Source organism: Sporisorium graminicola, chromosome SGRAM_14 (genome assembly GCF_005498985.1).
Source record: "Sporisorium graminicola strain CBS 10092 chromosome SGRAM_14, whole genome shotgun sequence".
NCBI lineage: Eukaryota > Fungi > Basidiomycota > Ustilaginomycetes > Ustilaginales > Ustilaginaceae > Sporisorium > Sporisorium graminicola.
In genome coordinates this window covers 424507-438516 of record NC_043724.1, presented here as the reverse complement: position 1 = coordinate 438516, position 14010 = coordinate 424507, and the positions used below count along the sequence as shown (strand labels likewise).

The 14010-nt window shown below is 56.7% G+C and overlaps 6 protein-coding genes across 6 annotated transcripts; 3 read left to right on the top strand and 3 right to left on the bottom strand.

The window, feature by feature from the left end:
* Positions 1 to 33: 33 nt before the first annotated feature.
* Positions 34 to 2715, bottom strand: EX895_002395 (uncharacterized protein; the record flags this gene model as incomplete). The annotated part of the gene is made up of 1 exon (XM_029882994.1): positions 34 to 2715. One exon carries the CDS (start codon positions 2713 to 2715, stop codon positions 34 to 36), a length of 2682 nt encoding a protein of 893 aa, XP_029740749.1.
* A 539-nt stretch (positions 2716 to 3254) lies between these two features.
* Positions 3255 to 4419, bottom strand: EX895_002394 (uncharacterized protein; the record flags this gene model as incomplete). Its single annotated transcript, XM_029882993.1, has 2 exons — positions 3255 to 3341; positions 3427 to 4419. The coding sequence occupies 2 exons, from the start codon at positions 4417 to 4419 to the stop codon at positions 3255 to 3257; spliced, it is 1080 nt and encodes a 359-aa protein (XP_029740748.1).
* A 1525-nt stretch (positions 4420 to 5944) lies between these two features.
* EX895_002393 (uncharacterized protein) lies at positions 5945 to 9457 on the top strand (the record flags this gene model as incomplete). Its single annotated transcript, XM_029882992.1, has 1 exon — positions 5945 to 9457. The coding sequence occupies one exon, from the start codon at positions 5945 to 5947 to the stop codon at positions 9455 to 9457; it is 3513 nt and encodes a 1170-aa protein (XP_029740747.1).
* Positions 9458 to 9732: 275 nt separating this feature from the next.
* Positions 9733 to 10344, bottom strand: EX895_002392 (uncharacterized protein; the record flags this gene model as incomplete). The annotated part of the gene is made up of 1 exon (XM_029882991.1): positions 9733 to 10344. One exon carries the CDS (start codon positions 10342 to 10344, stop codon positions 9733 to 9735), a length of 612 nt encoding a protein of 203 aa, XP_029740746.1.
* A 607-nt stretch (positions 10345 to 10951) lies between these two features.
* Positions 10952 to 11987, top strand: EX895_002391 (uncharacterized protein; the record flags this gene model as incomplete). The annotated part of the gene is made up of 2 exons (XM_029882990.1): positions 10952 to 11116; positions 11211 to 11987. 2 exons carry the CDS (start codon positions 10952 to 10954, stop codon positions 11985 to 11987), a joined length of 942 nt encoding a protein of 313 aa, XP_029740745.1.
* A 628-nt stretch (positions 11988 to 12615) lies between these two features.
* Positions 12616 to 13869, top strand: EX895_002390 (uncharacterized protein; the record flags this gene model as incomplete). Its single annotated transcript, XM_029882989.1, has 1 exon — positions 12616 to 13869. One exon carries the CDS (start codon positions 12616 to 12618, stop codon positions 13867 to 13869), a length of 1254 nt encoding a protein of 417 aa, XP_029740744.1.
* Positions 13870 to 14010: the final 141 nt, after the last annotated feature.

The following is a 14010-nucleotide window of genomic DNA, read 5'->3' as shown; positions in this document are numbered from 1 at the left end:
GACGTTGAGATGCTTCTAAAGCTCTCTCCCTACTCATTCGGTCTTACCGGAGCCCTGAATCGCCGACGCACCCACATCCTTATCCTTGCTCCAAAATCCCTCGCCCGCAACACCAGTATCAAGCGGCGGCTTCTCCACACCGCCGATCTGCTGATCGGCCTGCGCAGCAACGTGCAACTTTAAAGTCTCGACGCGCAAGATCCACTCTCTCCTCCTCACAATCATTTCCTCGTTACTACCCCGCCAAATGAGCCTCTCCAGGATATGTCGCACCCCGCTGCGCATCAGCCCGTACACGTGCTCTGCAAGCAGCGCCACCAGGACCGCAGCGACGATTGCGCCCGCCGGCCCAGAAGTGGGGATGCTCTTCGGTAGCAGGCGTGAGAAGCTGAACATCGACTGCGCGTCCACCGTCTTTCCAGCCGTGATGTTGAAGCCCACCGACGACGGATGGATGTGAGTGCGCATGGTGGTTTCGTACGTCGAATGGCCCGCGAGATGCGCGTGCTCGGACTGCTGGAACAAGTAAACGAGCGCGGCGTTGTTCAGCGCGCTCAACCAGGCGATGAATCCAAAGGTCTCGAGCCATGGCCCGATGGTCTCGGCGCGCACGGGGACTGGACGTCGCGTATTCACGCTAATCTTGGCCGCGTCCGAGCGAAGCTCGAAGAAGTTGTTGACGAATCCCATGACTTGCGACAGCGGCCACACGACCGACCACAGCGTGATGTACCCGAACTGCGTCGCCATCTCTGCGTAGTCGCCGAACAGGTCGTACGCAGGCAACTGCAGCTCTTTGCGAACGCGCGAGACGAACCGCCGCTCCGACTCCTCGCTCCTCTCTGCACCGTTGAGGGGCGTCACAGCACCCGACGAAGAGGACGAGGCGGCCGAGTCGATGGACCCCTGCCGCTGCGGGCCCGCGCTCCTCTGAGACATCGTCTTGGCTTCAGACCGCTGCTCGCGCCACTCGGCAAACTTGCGCATGAGCACGGGAAGCGCCAGCTCGGTGAACGCGTTGACAAACTGACTCGTGACGCTTACAGCGAAGAGCTGCGTGTGCATGCGGTCCGGGTTGATGTGAAAGTCGATTCCTTTGGGACTGATGTGTCCCTGCTTGATCGCGTCTTGAATCGAATGTTTGAAGTAGCCGCGCTGGACCATAGTCTCCATGATGAGCTCACCGAAGGGAATGTACACGTAGGCGGAGAGCGTGAGTGCTCCATAGGCGGTAATCGCCTGCATGGCGAAACGCTTGAGCGTCAGCGAGTAGTCGTACGACTTGGCACTGTAGTGGTTCTCCCACTTGGTTACAGCAACCGCGGTGGCTTGCCAAGCAGCCATGATCTGCGGCACAGCTACGACGAGCAGCGCGGTTGGAATGAAGGGCACAGCCTGCTTGAGCGGCCCGTGGTAGAGCTGGGTGACAAAAATCTCGACGACAAACATGAGCGTCATCGTCGCAGCAAGCACCGAGGCGAAGAACGCCACAGTGGGAAGCGAGACAATCACCCGCAGCTCTCTGCGCCACCACTCGAACACCTCCTCCGGCTCCTCGGTGGCTGGATCGATACGTGTGGTGCGCGGGACAAAGTCATGTCGTCGGCGATCGACTTCTGACACGCCGAGCGTGCCCCAACGCACCGCGAGCTTGCGCTCCTTCATACGCCACAGCTCGACAACCAGACAAGACCACGTCACGAGACCTAGCGAGTAGATGGGCGAAAAGGGACGACCGAGCAACCAGAACGTCAGCCCGAGCAGCGTTGCAGGAGCCAACGCCTGGAAGTAGTAGTTGAGGAATCCAAAGTACAGCGCCACATCCTCGCCAAAATGCTCGCGGATCGAGTCGAGATCTTCCAGCCCCACCCCGTAGAACGCTTTGGTAGGTGAGGTGTGCGACCACCGTTTCACCCAAGCCGAGTTGTAGATGGGATCGTGGATGGCGCTCATATCGACAAGGTGGGGGAACTCGGAGAGACCCAAACGCAATCCTGCACCTGAGGGGACCTGCGATTCTCCTCCGACATCCTTGACAGCATGGCTGGCGAGATTAGGCAGCGTGATCAACGAGTCGACCAGACGAAGCCTCGAAGCGGGCGTCAGGTGCAGGGACGATGACTGGTGGGAACTCTGCAGACTCGAAGATCGGGGCGGTGGGGGCTGTACGGATAGAACGCCGTGAAGATAGTCCGACAGCGCCTCCTGGCGAGCGAGCTTGTGCAGCAGCTGCGCATCAGCTTTGACAAAGATGAGGATCTGACCGCACCCTTTAGCACCGTCGCGACTGGTGACCTGCAGACCTGTGGCGCGGATGCGCTGTATGAGGCTATGGTACTCTGCTGCGATCTTGGCGCGCTCGGAAGCAGGCACCTTTGTAGAGCTGCGAAGGTGCTTCTTGGGGATGTGCTGGAAGACGAGAACATAGTCTGCGATCTGTGAGTCTGGATGCGACTGCGGTAGAGGATATTCGGATGATGCCGAGTGCGAAGCGGGAAATGCCGATTTGTGAGCAGAAGTCGAGTCGACGAGGTCCTTTGCACCTTGCTTGACTGACTGCAGTGCGCCCTGGATGGGTGGCAGCGCCTTTTCAGAGAGATTCGAAGCGGTTGCTCCGACACTTGCTGCCACGCCCGAAGAGGACGAGGAGGAGGCTATTTTGGGCGGAGTAGCCGGTGGGCCATCCGACGGCACGTCGTGCTTGACGCCGTTCATCTTGGTCACGAGCAGAAGAGCAAGCGGACAGGATCTCGAGAGAGGGAGAGAGAGACAAAGCTTGCACAACGAGATCGAGGCAAAGAAGGATCAAAGGCGTTGGTGTCACGGAAGCTCACTTGTTCTCTCACGACTTATCTCTCTGTCAACGGTGAACGAAGGGGCAACGCGACGCTACTGTAAAGTCCCCTGTTCAGACAGGTGCTGCCCCGCTGCGAAAAGTGACGTCCCGCTGTCAAAAGTCCGTGCATGGCAGAAAAGTGGCAACGCCGTTCGCTGGCTCGCCAAGGCATCATGCCGTCATACAGTCCATAAAAATCGTTTTTTTCGATTTTATTTTTGTTTTCTGTTCAGCGGCACATGAGCCGTGCGCTTTACATTTCTCCACATGTGACTAATTCTCAAAATAGTTCACTGTGCCTAACACAGTCGTACCTCTCATAGGCGTCGTTCAGGCATAATCGTTTCCAGTTGCCGGTCCGGTTTGGTGCTACGTCGACGCCGTACTAACTTCTTGGTTCCAAGTCTACAATACAAGTTCAACTTGGCGTCTTCAGAGCAGGACGGCGATTGCGTACCGACAAGTAGAGCAAAACGAACAACGTCTCGATGCGCGCCTTGACCATCTGTTCGCAAGCAAGCACATGGCGTTTGAGAGGTCAGCAAGGAGTCCACAGCTTGGTGGCTGTACACTGGGAGCTTTGCACTTACCATAGTCGTACCAAAGCTGAAAAGCCCTTTGATCAGCTGCGAGTCCAAACCTTGGTACAATCCCGCAATCCCGCCTTTCTTGACCGTCTTTCTCAACACATCCAGCAGGTTCCTGTACATCTTCCGGCCGGTGGGACTTCTCCACTGCAGTCTCGTCTTGCACAGAATGAGAGGGAAGACGATTATGGTCGAGATGCTGTTTCCGATGGCTGAGGTGACAAACGTCTGCAGCGACGATGGCTTCTCCCGTTTGTGCTTCGGGATGAGCAGGGTCGAGATGGCGTTGGTGCTGTAGAACGTGAGTGCGGGTGAGATGCTGAGCAAAGCGGCTGTTTCGAAGCCCGACCACAACCCGAGCCAGCCTTTTTCTGCTACGATTTGGCGCATCACGTCGGTGATCCCCGCCGACTCAGCGTAGCCTCCTTCGTCGTCCGACTCGCTGTCAGAACTCGGCTGTGCACTGCTGCTTCCTTTACGCTTGTCGATGGCATCCTGCTGCTCTTTGGTCTTCTCCTTGGGGTTGGCCGAGGTCTGCATGCGCACCGTCACGTTGGACAGCGGCGTGGTGAAGAAGCGCGACACAATCCCGGCCAGTGCACCAATCGCCAAATCCTCAGCAGCAGTGATCACGATCGAAGGGGCTTTCCCCGTACCCTTTGACCCAGCTGGCGGTGGTGCAAGCTTGGTTTTCTTGCGCTCCTTGACCGATTCCATGAAGAAGGAACGGAAGTAGAAGAACAAGAAGTTGGACAGTGTGTTGGACAGTGTATCCGAGGCAAGACCCTGGTAGAGCCCCTTGACGCCGTTCTGTCGTACAATCTCTTGCAGCGCTGCGCCGATTGACGTGTAGCCACCCTTGCCGTCTCTGCCTCTTGACTGGGTCTGGCATCGCGTCGAGAGCAGATCGAGCGGGTAGACGAGTGTGTTGCTTGTGATCGAGCCTAGCGCACCCGCTGTGGCTTGGGCGAAAGGCGGGAGCTGACTCTGTGCCATGACTGTTAAGCTGATGCCGAGAGCACTGTGTCGGTGGTTTAGAAAAGCCTGCTGCAGAAGCCAAGGAGGGATTGATTCAGCGTCAAAGTGGCTTCAGAAGATCGAGCGATTCGGGTACGAGCTTGGTTGAGCGATAACAGCTGAGGTATCTACGTTGTCGGTGATCGCTGTGAAGGCTGTGATGGTTATGAAGGTTGTGATGGTGATGGAAAGAACGCACCAGCTGAGTCGTGGTGATTGATCCTTGGCAGCGAAGAGGGCGCCTCTGCATTTGGAAGGCTTTTTTCCCTGCTGCCGGCTAAATCCTAGCCGAAAAAGTGTGGAGGTGAGCGTCCCGACGTTGCGAGTCTTTTCTCGATTGCTTAATTTGGATCTCACGTGAATCGCTAAGTACGCATTGGGTAACCGAAATCGTTCAACTCTCCTAGAGGGGATGTGACCCTCCTGCCCGGCACATCGGGACCCAAGAGAAGAGGGAGTCGACTACGCTGGCGTAATCGGGTAACATGGGCGATAGTAGAATTCGAGATTCAAAAGTTGGTTAGTCACAAGCTCTGGTTCTCGACAGCGGCGCGAGCTAGTGAGCCTCACCGCCGCTATCAGTCTCTGAGGCAAGGTAGACGCTGCGCTGTTGCGCGCGCGCGTGTGTGTGTGCGTGTGTGCGTGTGTCTGTGTGTCTGTGTGTGTGCTTTTCAATCTCGTCATCGTCGACTAAGGGGATTGATGTCAAAGAGACGCAGATAACCAAGTATTTTGTATGGGGCCTAGGCTAGGACCACGGAGCGTTAAAAAGGGACTGGGCGCCCGCAGTCGTGAATCAAAAGCATGTTTCGACAAGCTGGTGCATGCATGGCTCAATCACGGTCCGGCGGGAAACAGAGGTGCAAGAGACTCGTGCCGAGAGACCCTGTCTTGTGCAGTCGCACTTCTTTATACTGTGCGCGACTTTTCCCACCGAACGTGGCCCTTTGGCCTGAAAATGAAGAGAACAAAAAAGGGAGGAAAGAAAAGAAAGAAAAACGAGCATTTTGGCTCACTTCCCTCCTTCCCCACCTTTGAATCGAGCGACAATCTCGTCACAGAAAACGTGCAGAACAACAAAGACAACAAGCAGGGAGAGCGCAATTTTGGCTCAACAGTCACTATCCCGCGCTGGTCTGGTTGCTTTGTGCTGAATTGTCGGTTCCTTCCTCCTCCTCTCATCTGCTCGCATCAGCCGGCTTGGTCACCTTTTTCGTGCACTGTCGACTCATCTTATCGGTTTGATTCCGATTCGGCGACGAAGAACCCGCAAGTGGTTTCGCGAGAGAACCGTCTTGCTCAGCGACCTCTCACCAACTCACCAGCATCGGCGCACGCATTGTTTGCCGCTTTCAGCTCTCATTCAACACCTCGGCAGTCTTAGATTCACACACGATGCTGAGCTTTGAATAACCCTTCAAGCTGTCTCTCTTGGCAGCGCCTACAGGATCCAACACACCCTTGACATCTTGCTACTCTGCTGCATACATACGGCCTATACGCCATGCTCGAGAGCATCGCCTCCAGCTCGCAGGCCACGGCCGCCCGCTCCAAGCTCCGCTCCTTCGGTCTCTGGGTCGGCAAGAACCTTAACTTCTACAGAGTGCATGTCCTTGTCTTCACCTTCACGCCTCTCATCGCCGCCGCTATCTTTTACGCTTGCAATGGTGAGACGCACATCAAGTTCATCGACGCCCTCTATTGCTGCGTCTCGGCCATGACCGTCACCGGCCTCGTCACCATAAACATCAGTACCGCCAATGGAGGTCAGCAGGCTATCCTCTTCATCCTCATGTGCTTTGGTAACATCTCGGCCGTCAGCGTCACCATGATCTGGATCCGTAGAAGCTTCTTCCGCAAGAAGTTTGATCGTGTCGTCCGTCGCAGCGCCAGAGTGCGCAAGCGTATGCACGACGTCGAGGAGCAGGAGCGCAAAGAACGACGCCACAATATTGCAAAGATTCAGCGTATGGTCGGTCTCAAGTCGTCCGACAGCACCACCACCATCAGCGACACCGAAGACCACGACCAGACCAGTAGCAGCTCCAGCGGCCAAATCGAGCTTCGTCGTATCGACAAGAGCAAACAGAAGAGCAAGGGAAAGCGCAAACCGCTCCGCGCGGACATGATTCGTCGCATTGATGGACCTGCTTTCCTCATCAACTCGGCCGGCGATCCTTCCAATACCATTCCCGATCATCATCACCATGCTGCGCTGCAAAACACCGATGAATCTCAGGTACCGCTCACATCCGAGCCAGAATCAATAGACCCGCCTCGCATCGCCGTCGCTGCTTCTGCTCAGCCCGGTGCCAGCATCCTGGCAACCGACCACGGCCGGCATGGCTCGGTCGCTTCTGACGATCCTAATGGGCAGCCCAGCATTCGAATCTCGCTTCCGCACGAAAGCCAAACCGGCGGCGATTCGACCAGCTCGCCTCCTCCTCCTCCTCCTCCTGCTCGTAAACGCTTTTCCATTCCGCGCTTCGACCATCGTCACGATCCTGACGCTGATTCGGACGAAGAGGCCGTTGCAGAAGAGGAGCAAGAGCAATCACAGATTCCAAGCTCGCCCCCTCTTCGCGCACGTTTTCCGGATCACCAGGCTCTTGGACGTGGTCGACGAGTCTCGGATCCGCCTCAATCTCAATTTCGTCGTGGCTCCGACACCGGTCTGATGCAAACCTACGCCAGACACGAAAAGCCAGACATGTTTCCTCGTGCCCAGACCGTGGAATTTGCCGTGCCAAGCGACTTCCGATCAGCAAGTGAATCACAACAACGCGAGCCTGGCTATACGACCGCCCACGGCAACGGCGGTGCTGGTGGTCTGCGACAACGCAACACCACCTTCAATCGCACCGTCACAGGCCGATCTTACGTCTCGGGGCGGCTCAGCAACGGCAGAACGGGCGTGCCACTGGCTCGCACGCAGACATCGTCCAAGCAGCGTGGGTTCGGTGGTTTCCCAACTCCCTTCGAGATCGCAGGCATGGCCATCAAGAAGGCCGTGCCCGGCGTACAAGAGCGTTTCCAGAGAACGATGACCATGCCCCGCACCGCCACGTTTACATCTGTGCGTTCCGGTGGCGGGCTCACCGAGAGCGCCACCAAGCCAGCTCCCTACCTCTCCTTCGACGCCACTGTGACCGGCAACTCGCGTTTCCAGGCGCTGACAGAAGCACAGCGCGACGAGCTCGGAGGTGTCGAGTATCGTGCGCTCGACCTGCTCGCCAAGCTGGTGCCCGCCTACTGGCTCATCGTCAATCTCGGCATGGTGACCATCGTCGCTCCGTATATCAACAGCAGCGCATTCAAAAAGTATCGGCCTGTCTTTGATGCACAGGGTACCGAAAAGCCAAACTACACGTGGTTCTGGTTCTTCCAAGTCATCTCGGCTTACTCGAACACGGGCATGTCGCTCATCGACACGAGCATGACGCAGATGCAAGATGCCTACTTCCTGCTCATCCCCATAGGCTTCCTCATCCTTGCGGGCAATACAGGCTTCCCCATCTTGCTGCGGTTTTTCATTTGGATCATCTCGGTGTTCGTTCCATCGCGCTCGAGATTGTACGAGACGCTCCAGTTCTTGCTCGACCACCCGCGTCGATGCTTTGTCTACCTGTTTCCTTCAAGTCAGACATGGTTCCTGTTCTTCGTGCTGGTGCTCTTCAACTCGATCGATTGGCTCGCCTTCCTCATCCTCGATATTGGCAACCCGGTCATCGAGCGCATCACGCTCAGCATCCGCGTGTTTGATGGCCTCTTTCAATCGATCGCTGTGCGAGCAGCGGGCTTTTCGGTGGTGAGTCTGCTGGCTCTGGCACCCGCGGTGCAGTTCTTGTACGTCGTCATGATGTATCTGTCCGCATTCCCGCTCGCACTCTCGGTGCGCAGTACCAACGTTTACGAGGAAAAGTCACTCGGCGTCTACGTCGACGAACCCTCAGAGCCAGGAGCGGCTCCCCAGGAATCCAACAACCCGAAGGTGTGGGGATCGTTCCTAGCATCACATGCGCGTCGACAGTTGGCGTTCGATATCTGGTGGCTTGGGTTCGCGCTGTGGCTCATCTGCATCATTGAGCGCGACAACATCCGGGATCCGGAATCGAATGGCTGGTTCACCATCTTCAGCTGCCTATTCGAGCTCACCTCGGCGTACGGTACGGTTGGACTGAGTCTGGGCACCCCATATGACAACTTCAGTCTGTCTGGACGCTTCCACACGCTGTCCAAGCTGGTGGTGTGCGCTGTGATGATTCGAGGTCGACATCGAGGATTGCCGGTCGCAATTGATCGAGCTATTTTGTTACCATCCGAGCTGGAGCAGGAGGATATGATGGATGATGATCTGTCGCACATTGACGACTTGTGGGATCGGGATAGCACATTTGTCGTTGATCCTGCGGCGACGGCGGGGACCGCAGTGCCACGAGGATCGATGAACGTGGCGGATCGACATGGAAGCAACAGCAGCGGCAGCGGGGTAGGCGGCGAGAGTAGCGATGACTACAAACCACCAGCGTCGGGCGTCTCGTTTGCGATCAACCCGATCAAGGCCAGACGAAGCAGTATGCCGCCGTCATCGATGGAAGCGCTCTCGCCGAAGCAGCAGGCAGAACAAGCGCACGAACCCCGAAGGAGCTTCACGCTGACGCTGCCACCAAGCAGCTTACCTCTGCATCACCAGTCGCCCTTTGCTGGCGGACTGCCTCCGCCGAGCCACAGCAGTAGCAGCGGAGTGTTGGGACCAATGATGGTGTCATCGCCTGGCCAGCTGACTGCGATCGACGAGATGCCGTCTGGGTTGGGTACGACGCCTGTCAGTCAGAGCCGGTCCGAGTCGCCCGCTGGTCATGCTTCGCCGCCGAGTTCAGACAGCAGTGATGCGAGTGTCAAGGGCAAAGAGAAGCAGTGTGGGGAAGTGGATGAGGAGAGGGAGAGAGACATGGCGCAGCGTGCAGGATGTTCGTCTCCTGGTGGTCAGCATGACCCTCTTACTGGCGAGGCGTAGCCGTTCCATCCAAAAAGAATCCAAAAAGAACAGTTCAGGGAATGCCAATGGCTTTCTTTAAACGTTCGTGTGTTGTCACGGTGTGTTGTAGCCGCGAGGCGTGCAGTGAAGTCGTGTGCACATGGAGAGTGAGTTTGGGTGTGTGTGCGAGAGAGGAAGAAACAAATGCAGATTCAAGAGAAGGATGCAAGCGGGTACAAGTACAAAGTGGTTCACGATGGGGGATTCGAGCAAACGAGAGGAAACGAGAGAAAAGGGATTCGAGGTGCGTCTGTCTACTTGTCTGGCTTCGACGCCTTTTTATCCTTCTTGTCCTTTTTGTCCTTTTTGTCCTTCTTGTCTTTCTTGCTCTTCTTGCTGGGACTAGCGCCTTGGTCGTCGAGCGGGGAGTGGGTCAGCAAGCTGGAGTCCAACGTAGGCGTAGCGCCCTCCTGCAATTCGTGCGACTTGGAGAAGCTTTGAGTGCCCTCGCCATCACCGACTTCCTGCTTGCTCTCGGTCTCGAGCACCTGGGCAGGCGTGGCTTCTTCCGCTTCCGATTGCACCTCCATCTCCATTTCCGCATCCTCCACCGCCTCGTCCGCTGCTGCTCCTGCGCCGGCAGGCCGCCCAAGGTTCGAAATCAGAGTGGTAAACGCGTCGTAGTCGATCTTGCCGCTGAGGCCGTTCATGAGTCTTGTCAGCTGCGCGGCCACTATACCACCCGTACTCGCCCCCGTCCCCGTTCCCGCCACAGGGTCTTCAGAGGCAGCATTCGACGTTCCTGTGCGAGCAGCGTACGACGAGAGGAAGAGCGAAATGGAATCGGACACAGTGGTGTGCTCGATGGGCTCGGCTGGTGCGAACGAGAGGTCCAGACGCAACGGGAGTGGGAGTGCGGGTTCCATTGTGAAAGAGGCGCTTTCTGTAGCGGGATCAAGATCAGAAGGTGCGTAGGCGTTTGTTTGGGTGAAGGGAAGGGACAGAGATGGACGACGACTTCGATCTGGTGAGGGTTGTGTTGGTTGTATGAGGTGAGTGCAACGAGCAAGGTCGAGAAGAATTTGGGCGGGTTTGACAAATTTAAGAAACAAAAGAAAAAAGGAGCGCTAAGTTATTGCAGTGTCCGAATTCCGGGAGTTGGGAAAAGAGTGTGATTGGTAAGCCTGACTTTTAGCAACAGCAGCAGCAGCGGCAGCAGCAGCAGGAAGAACTCACTCGAGAGACCCTTTCCATTTGCCGTGGCTCGGCATGTCCACGCGAACCGACCAACACACGCGAAATCGACCCTGAACCATTACTTGCTCTGCTTCGCTCCTACCCAGCCAGCGAGATCAACCCGAGACAGAGCTCTTCTCCATGATCTAAGTCTCCGCAGTCGCTCCATCTCTCTCCTCTGATTTCATTTGCCATCGTCAAGGGACGGGGATCGTTCACGCAACGCAGCAAGACCACAAGCACGTTCAAGGGAAAAGTCAAGCGGACCAGGCCAACAAGCAGAGTTGCCCAGGGAAGATGGAGGCGGCAGCAGCAAATGGAAGCGGCAGCGCGCTCGATCTGCTTATGAACAGTGCAGCCGGATCGTCGTCGGCTGCATACTCTACATCAATATGGGGAGCACTAGGCGAGGCATGGAAGAACGACCCTAGAGCGTTGTGGTCGAGTTACGCCATGATCATCGTAAGTCTTCCCCCTTAATCCCTCCTTGTTCCTCCTCCGCTCATCTTGTACTTCACTCACACCCTTGGCTTGTTACCTCATTACGCCAATGCAGGTCTCGGAGATCGGCGATAAAACCTTCCTGATCGCAGCAATCCTCGCGATGCGCCAAAGCAAGCTCGTCGTCTTCTCAGGCGCCTTCGCCTCGCTCGCCGCCATGTCGGTCCTCTCCGCACTACTAGGCGTAATGTTCCCCGCGCTGCTACCCAAGAGCTTGACCAACCTTTTAGCTGCAGGGTTGTTTCTGGTCTTCGGCCTCAAGATGATCAAAGACGGCCTTGCCATGTCAGGGGACGAGATCAAGGAAGAGTGGCAGGAGGCCGAGAGAGAGATCGACGACGAGGAGGGCGGCAACGCGCACGAGCTCGAGTCGCTCGAACAAGGCCGGCCGTCCCAGTCGGCACCACATTCCGCCAAAAAGGAAAGCGGCATGGCACACACACTCCGAGATGGCACGCGCAATCTCTGCGGCCTGTGCTTTTCGCCTGTCTTCGCACAGGCGTTCATCCTCACGTTTCTCGGCGAGTGGGGCGACCGCTCTCAGATCGCCACTATCGCCCTTGCTGCCGCGCACAACGTAACGCTGGTGTGCGTGGGCACCATCGCAGGACACGCGTGTTGCACAGGTGTCGCAGTAGTCGGCGGCAGCTGGCTGGCAACCAGAATCAGTGTCAAGCATGTCACGCTGGGAGGTGCGTGCATGTTTTTGATCTTTGCCGTGGTGTATGCGTGGGAGGCGTATCAGGATCCAGCGGGCGGGTTGGATGTCAGCGAGGTCGTCAAGGCGGCGAAGGACGCGGTGGGCGCTGGTGGTGGCGCGGCTGGGGTATGAGGTGCAACAAGAGAGAGCATTCCGGTTCACGATCGATCAAGAGGAGACGGACGAAATGCAAAAGTCTTTATCCAAGCGAAGCTGCTTTGAACGGCGGTGGGCCTTTACCGGGGCCGGGTCTGACACCCTGCTCCCTGTGTGTTGTGATGTTAAAGTGTCTCAAGTAGAAGAGGGAAGGGAGTGGTACTGCCTGTAACGGAAAAGACGGCCCTTCCACGCTGTTCTGGAAACCGAGTCGATCCGCATACAACAGCGCCATACCCTTCTTGCCACGTGTTTGTCTCTCGACCTCTTCCGGACATAAGTCGACGTGTTTTGGAAGGAGAGTTGTCAACAAATCAAAGCGAGGAAGGGTCTGAACGAGAACACCTGGGGTTAACCGCGTTTTTAGAACGGTAACCCATCGCATGTGATGCCGGAACGTGGAAGCCGAATGCCGAAGTTAGCAATCTGCGGATCAGCTTTCCCCGCACGTTTTTCTCGCACAGATCCTCTTCCGCCGTTGCCGTTGCATATATAACCGTGCGCCATCTCTCTCTCTCTCTCTCTCTCTCTCTCTCTCTCTTCCTACCCATCACCACATCTCTGCTTCACGTTCATCATCTCCCCTCTTCGCTTTGCTGCGACAATGTCTACTCAGCGTTACGATCTGGTAGTTTTCGGAGCCACAGGCTACACCGGCCAGCTGGTGTGCAGGTATCTTCTTTCGCACCCTCAAAAGCCCTCGTGGGCCATCGCAGGGCGATCTGCCTCGCGCCTTTCCTCGCTCAAGTCCAAGCTCGGTCTCCCCTCCACTGTTGGGGTCATCGAAGCCGAGACTTCCAACTATGCCTCGCTCACCTCGATGACGAGCCAGGCCAGAGCGCTGGTCAACATCGTTGGGCCGTACCGACCGTTCAAGGCGTTCGAAGTGGTGCGCGCCTGTGTCGAGACGTCTACCAACTACACCGACTTGTCGGGAGAGACGGGGTTCAACAAGGAAGTCATCGACGCATTCCACTTGAAGGCCCAGGCCAAGGGCGTTACGCTGGCGAGCAGTGCAGGGTTCGACAGCTTGCCGTTCGATTTGACCACCTTTTTGGCCGCGCAGAAGGCCAAGCAATTGACGGGGGGCAAGAGCGATATCAAGCTCGTAGAGTGCGCGTATTCTCTTGAGGGCGGCTTCTCCGCAGGCACCCTCGCAAGCGGTCTCTCTATGGCCGACGAACCCGAACAGATGCACCACACCAGAGGCGACTGGCTGAGCCCCATCGCCAAACCAGGTGCGCTGACGTTCAACACCGTCCGATGGTTCGAACATCGTCAAAGCTGGGGTGCACAAAACACGTTTACCGTCCACAACACCCGTATTATCAACCGCTCCTGGGGTCTGCTGCAACATCACAACTCGCCGCAAGCCTACGGTCAGGCGTTCCTCTACAGAGAAGGCGCCCTCGTCCCCTTTAAGCTCGTCGGCATCATCGTCGCCTATGCCAATGCTATCTTGATGTGGCTCCTCATGAACTTGGCAATCGTGCGTTCGATCGCGGCTAAGAGCATGCCCGCAAACTCGGGTCCTAGCGAAAAGAGCTTGGTCAACACCAAAGTGCGCCTCGACACGCTGGCCACCGCCAACGATGGCACCCAAGCTATCTGCACCCTCAAGGCCAAAGGTCATCCTGGCTACTTGCTGACCGCGAGGATGATCGTCGAGACTGCTTTGACCATCCTGGATGACAAGAGCAAGAAGATCAACCCTCTCGAAAAGGCCGGTGTTCAGGGCGGCGCCTTGACTCCGGCTTTGATCGGTGCCGAGAGGTTGGCGCAGCGGCTGGTCGAATTTGGACACTTCGAGATTACCACGGAAAAGTATGAAGGGAAGCAGGTGAAAAAGACAAAGTGAACGGATGGCCCATGGCTCCCCAACGATGTCCGCTCTTCGTCAATCTAAGTTATTGTGCAATGCGTTTGTGACTTCTGAAGCCAGGCCGGACAGCTTCGAGTGTTGGGTGTGATAGCGAGAAAGGAATTTGAGTTAAGTTAG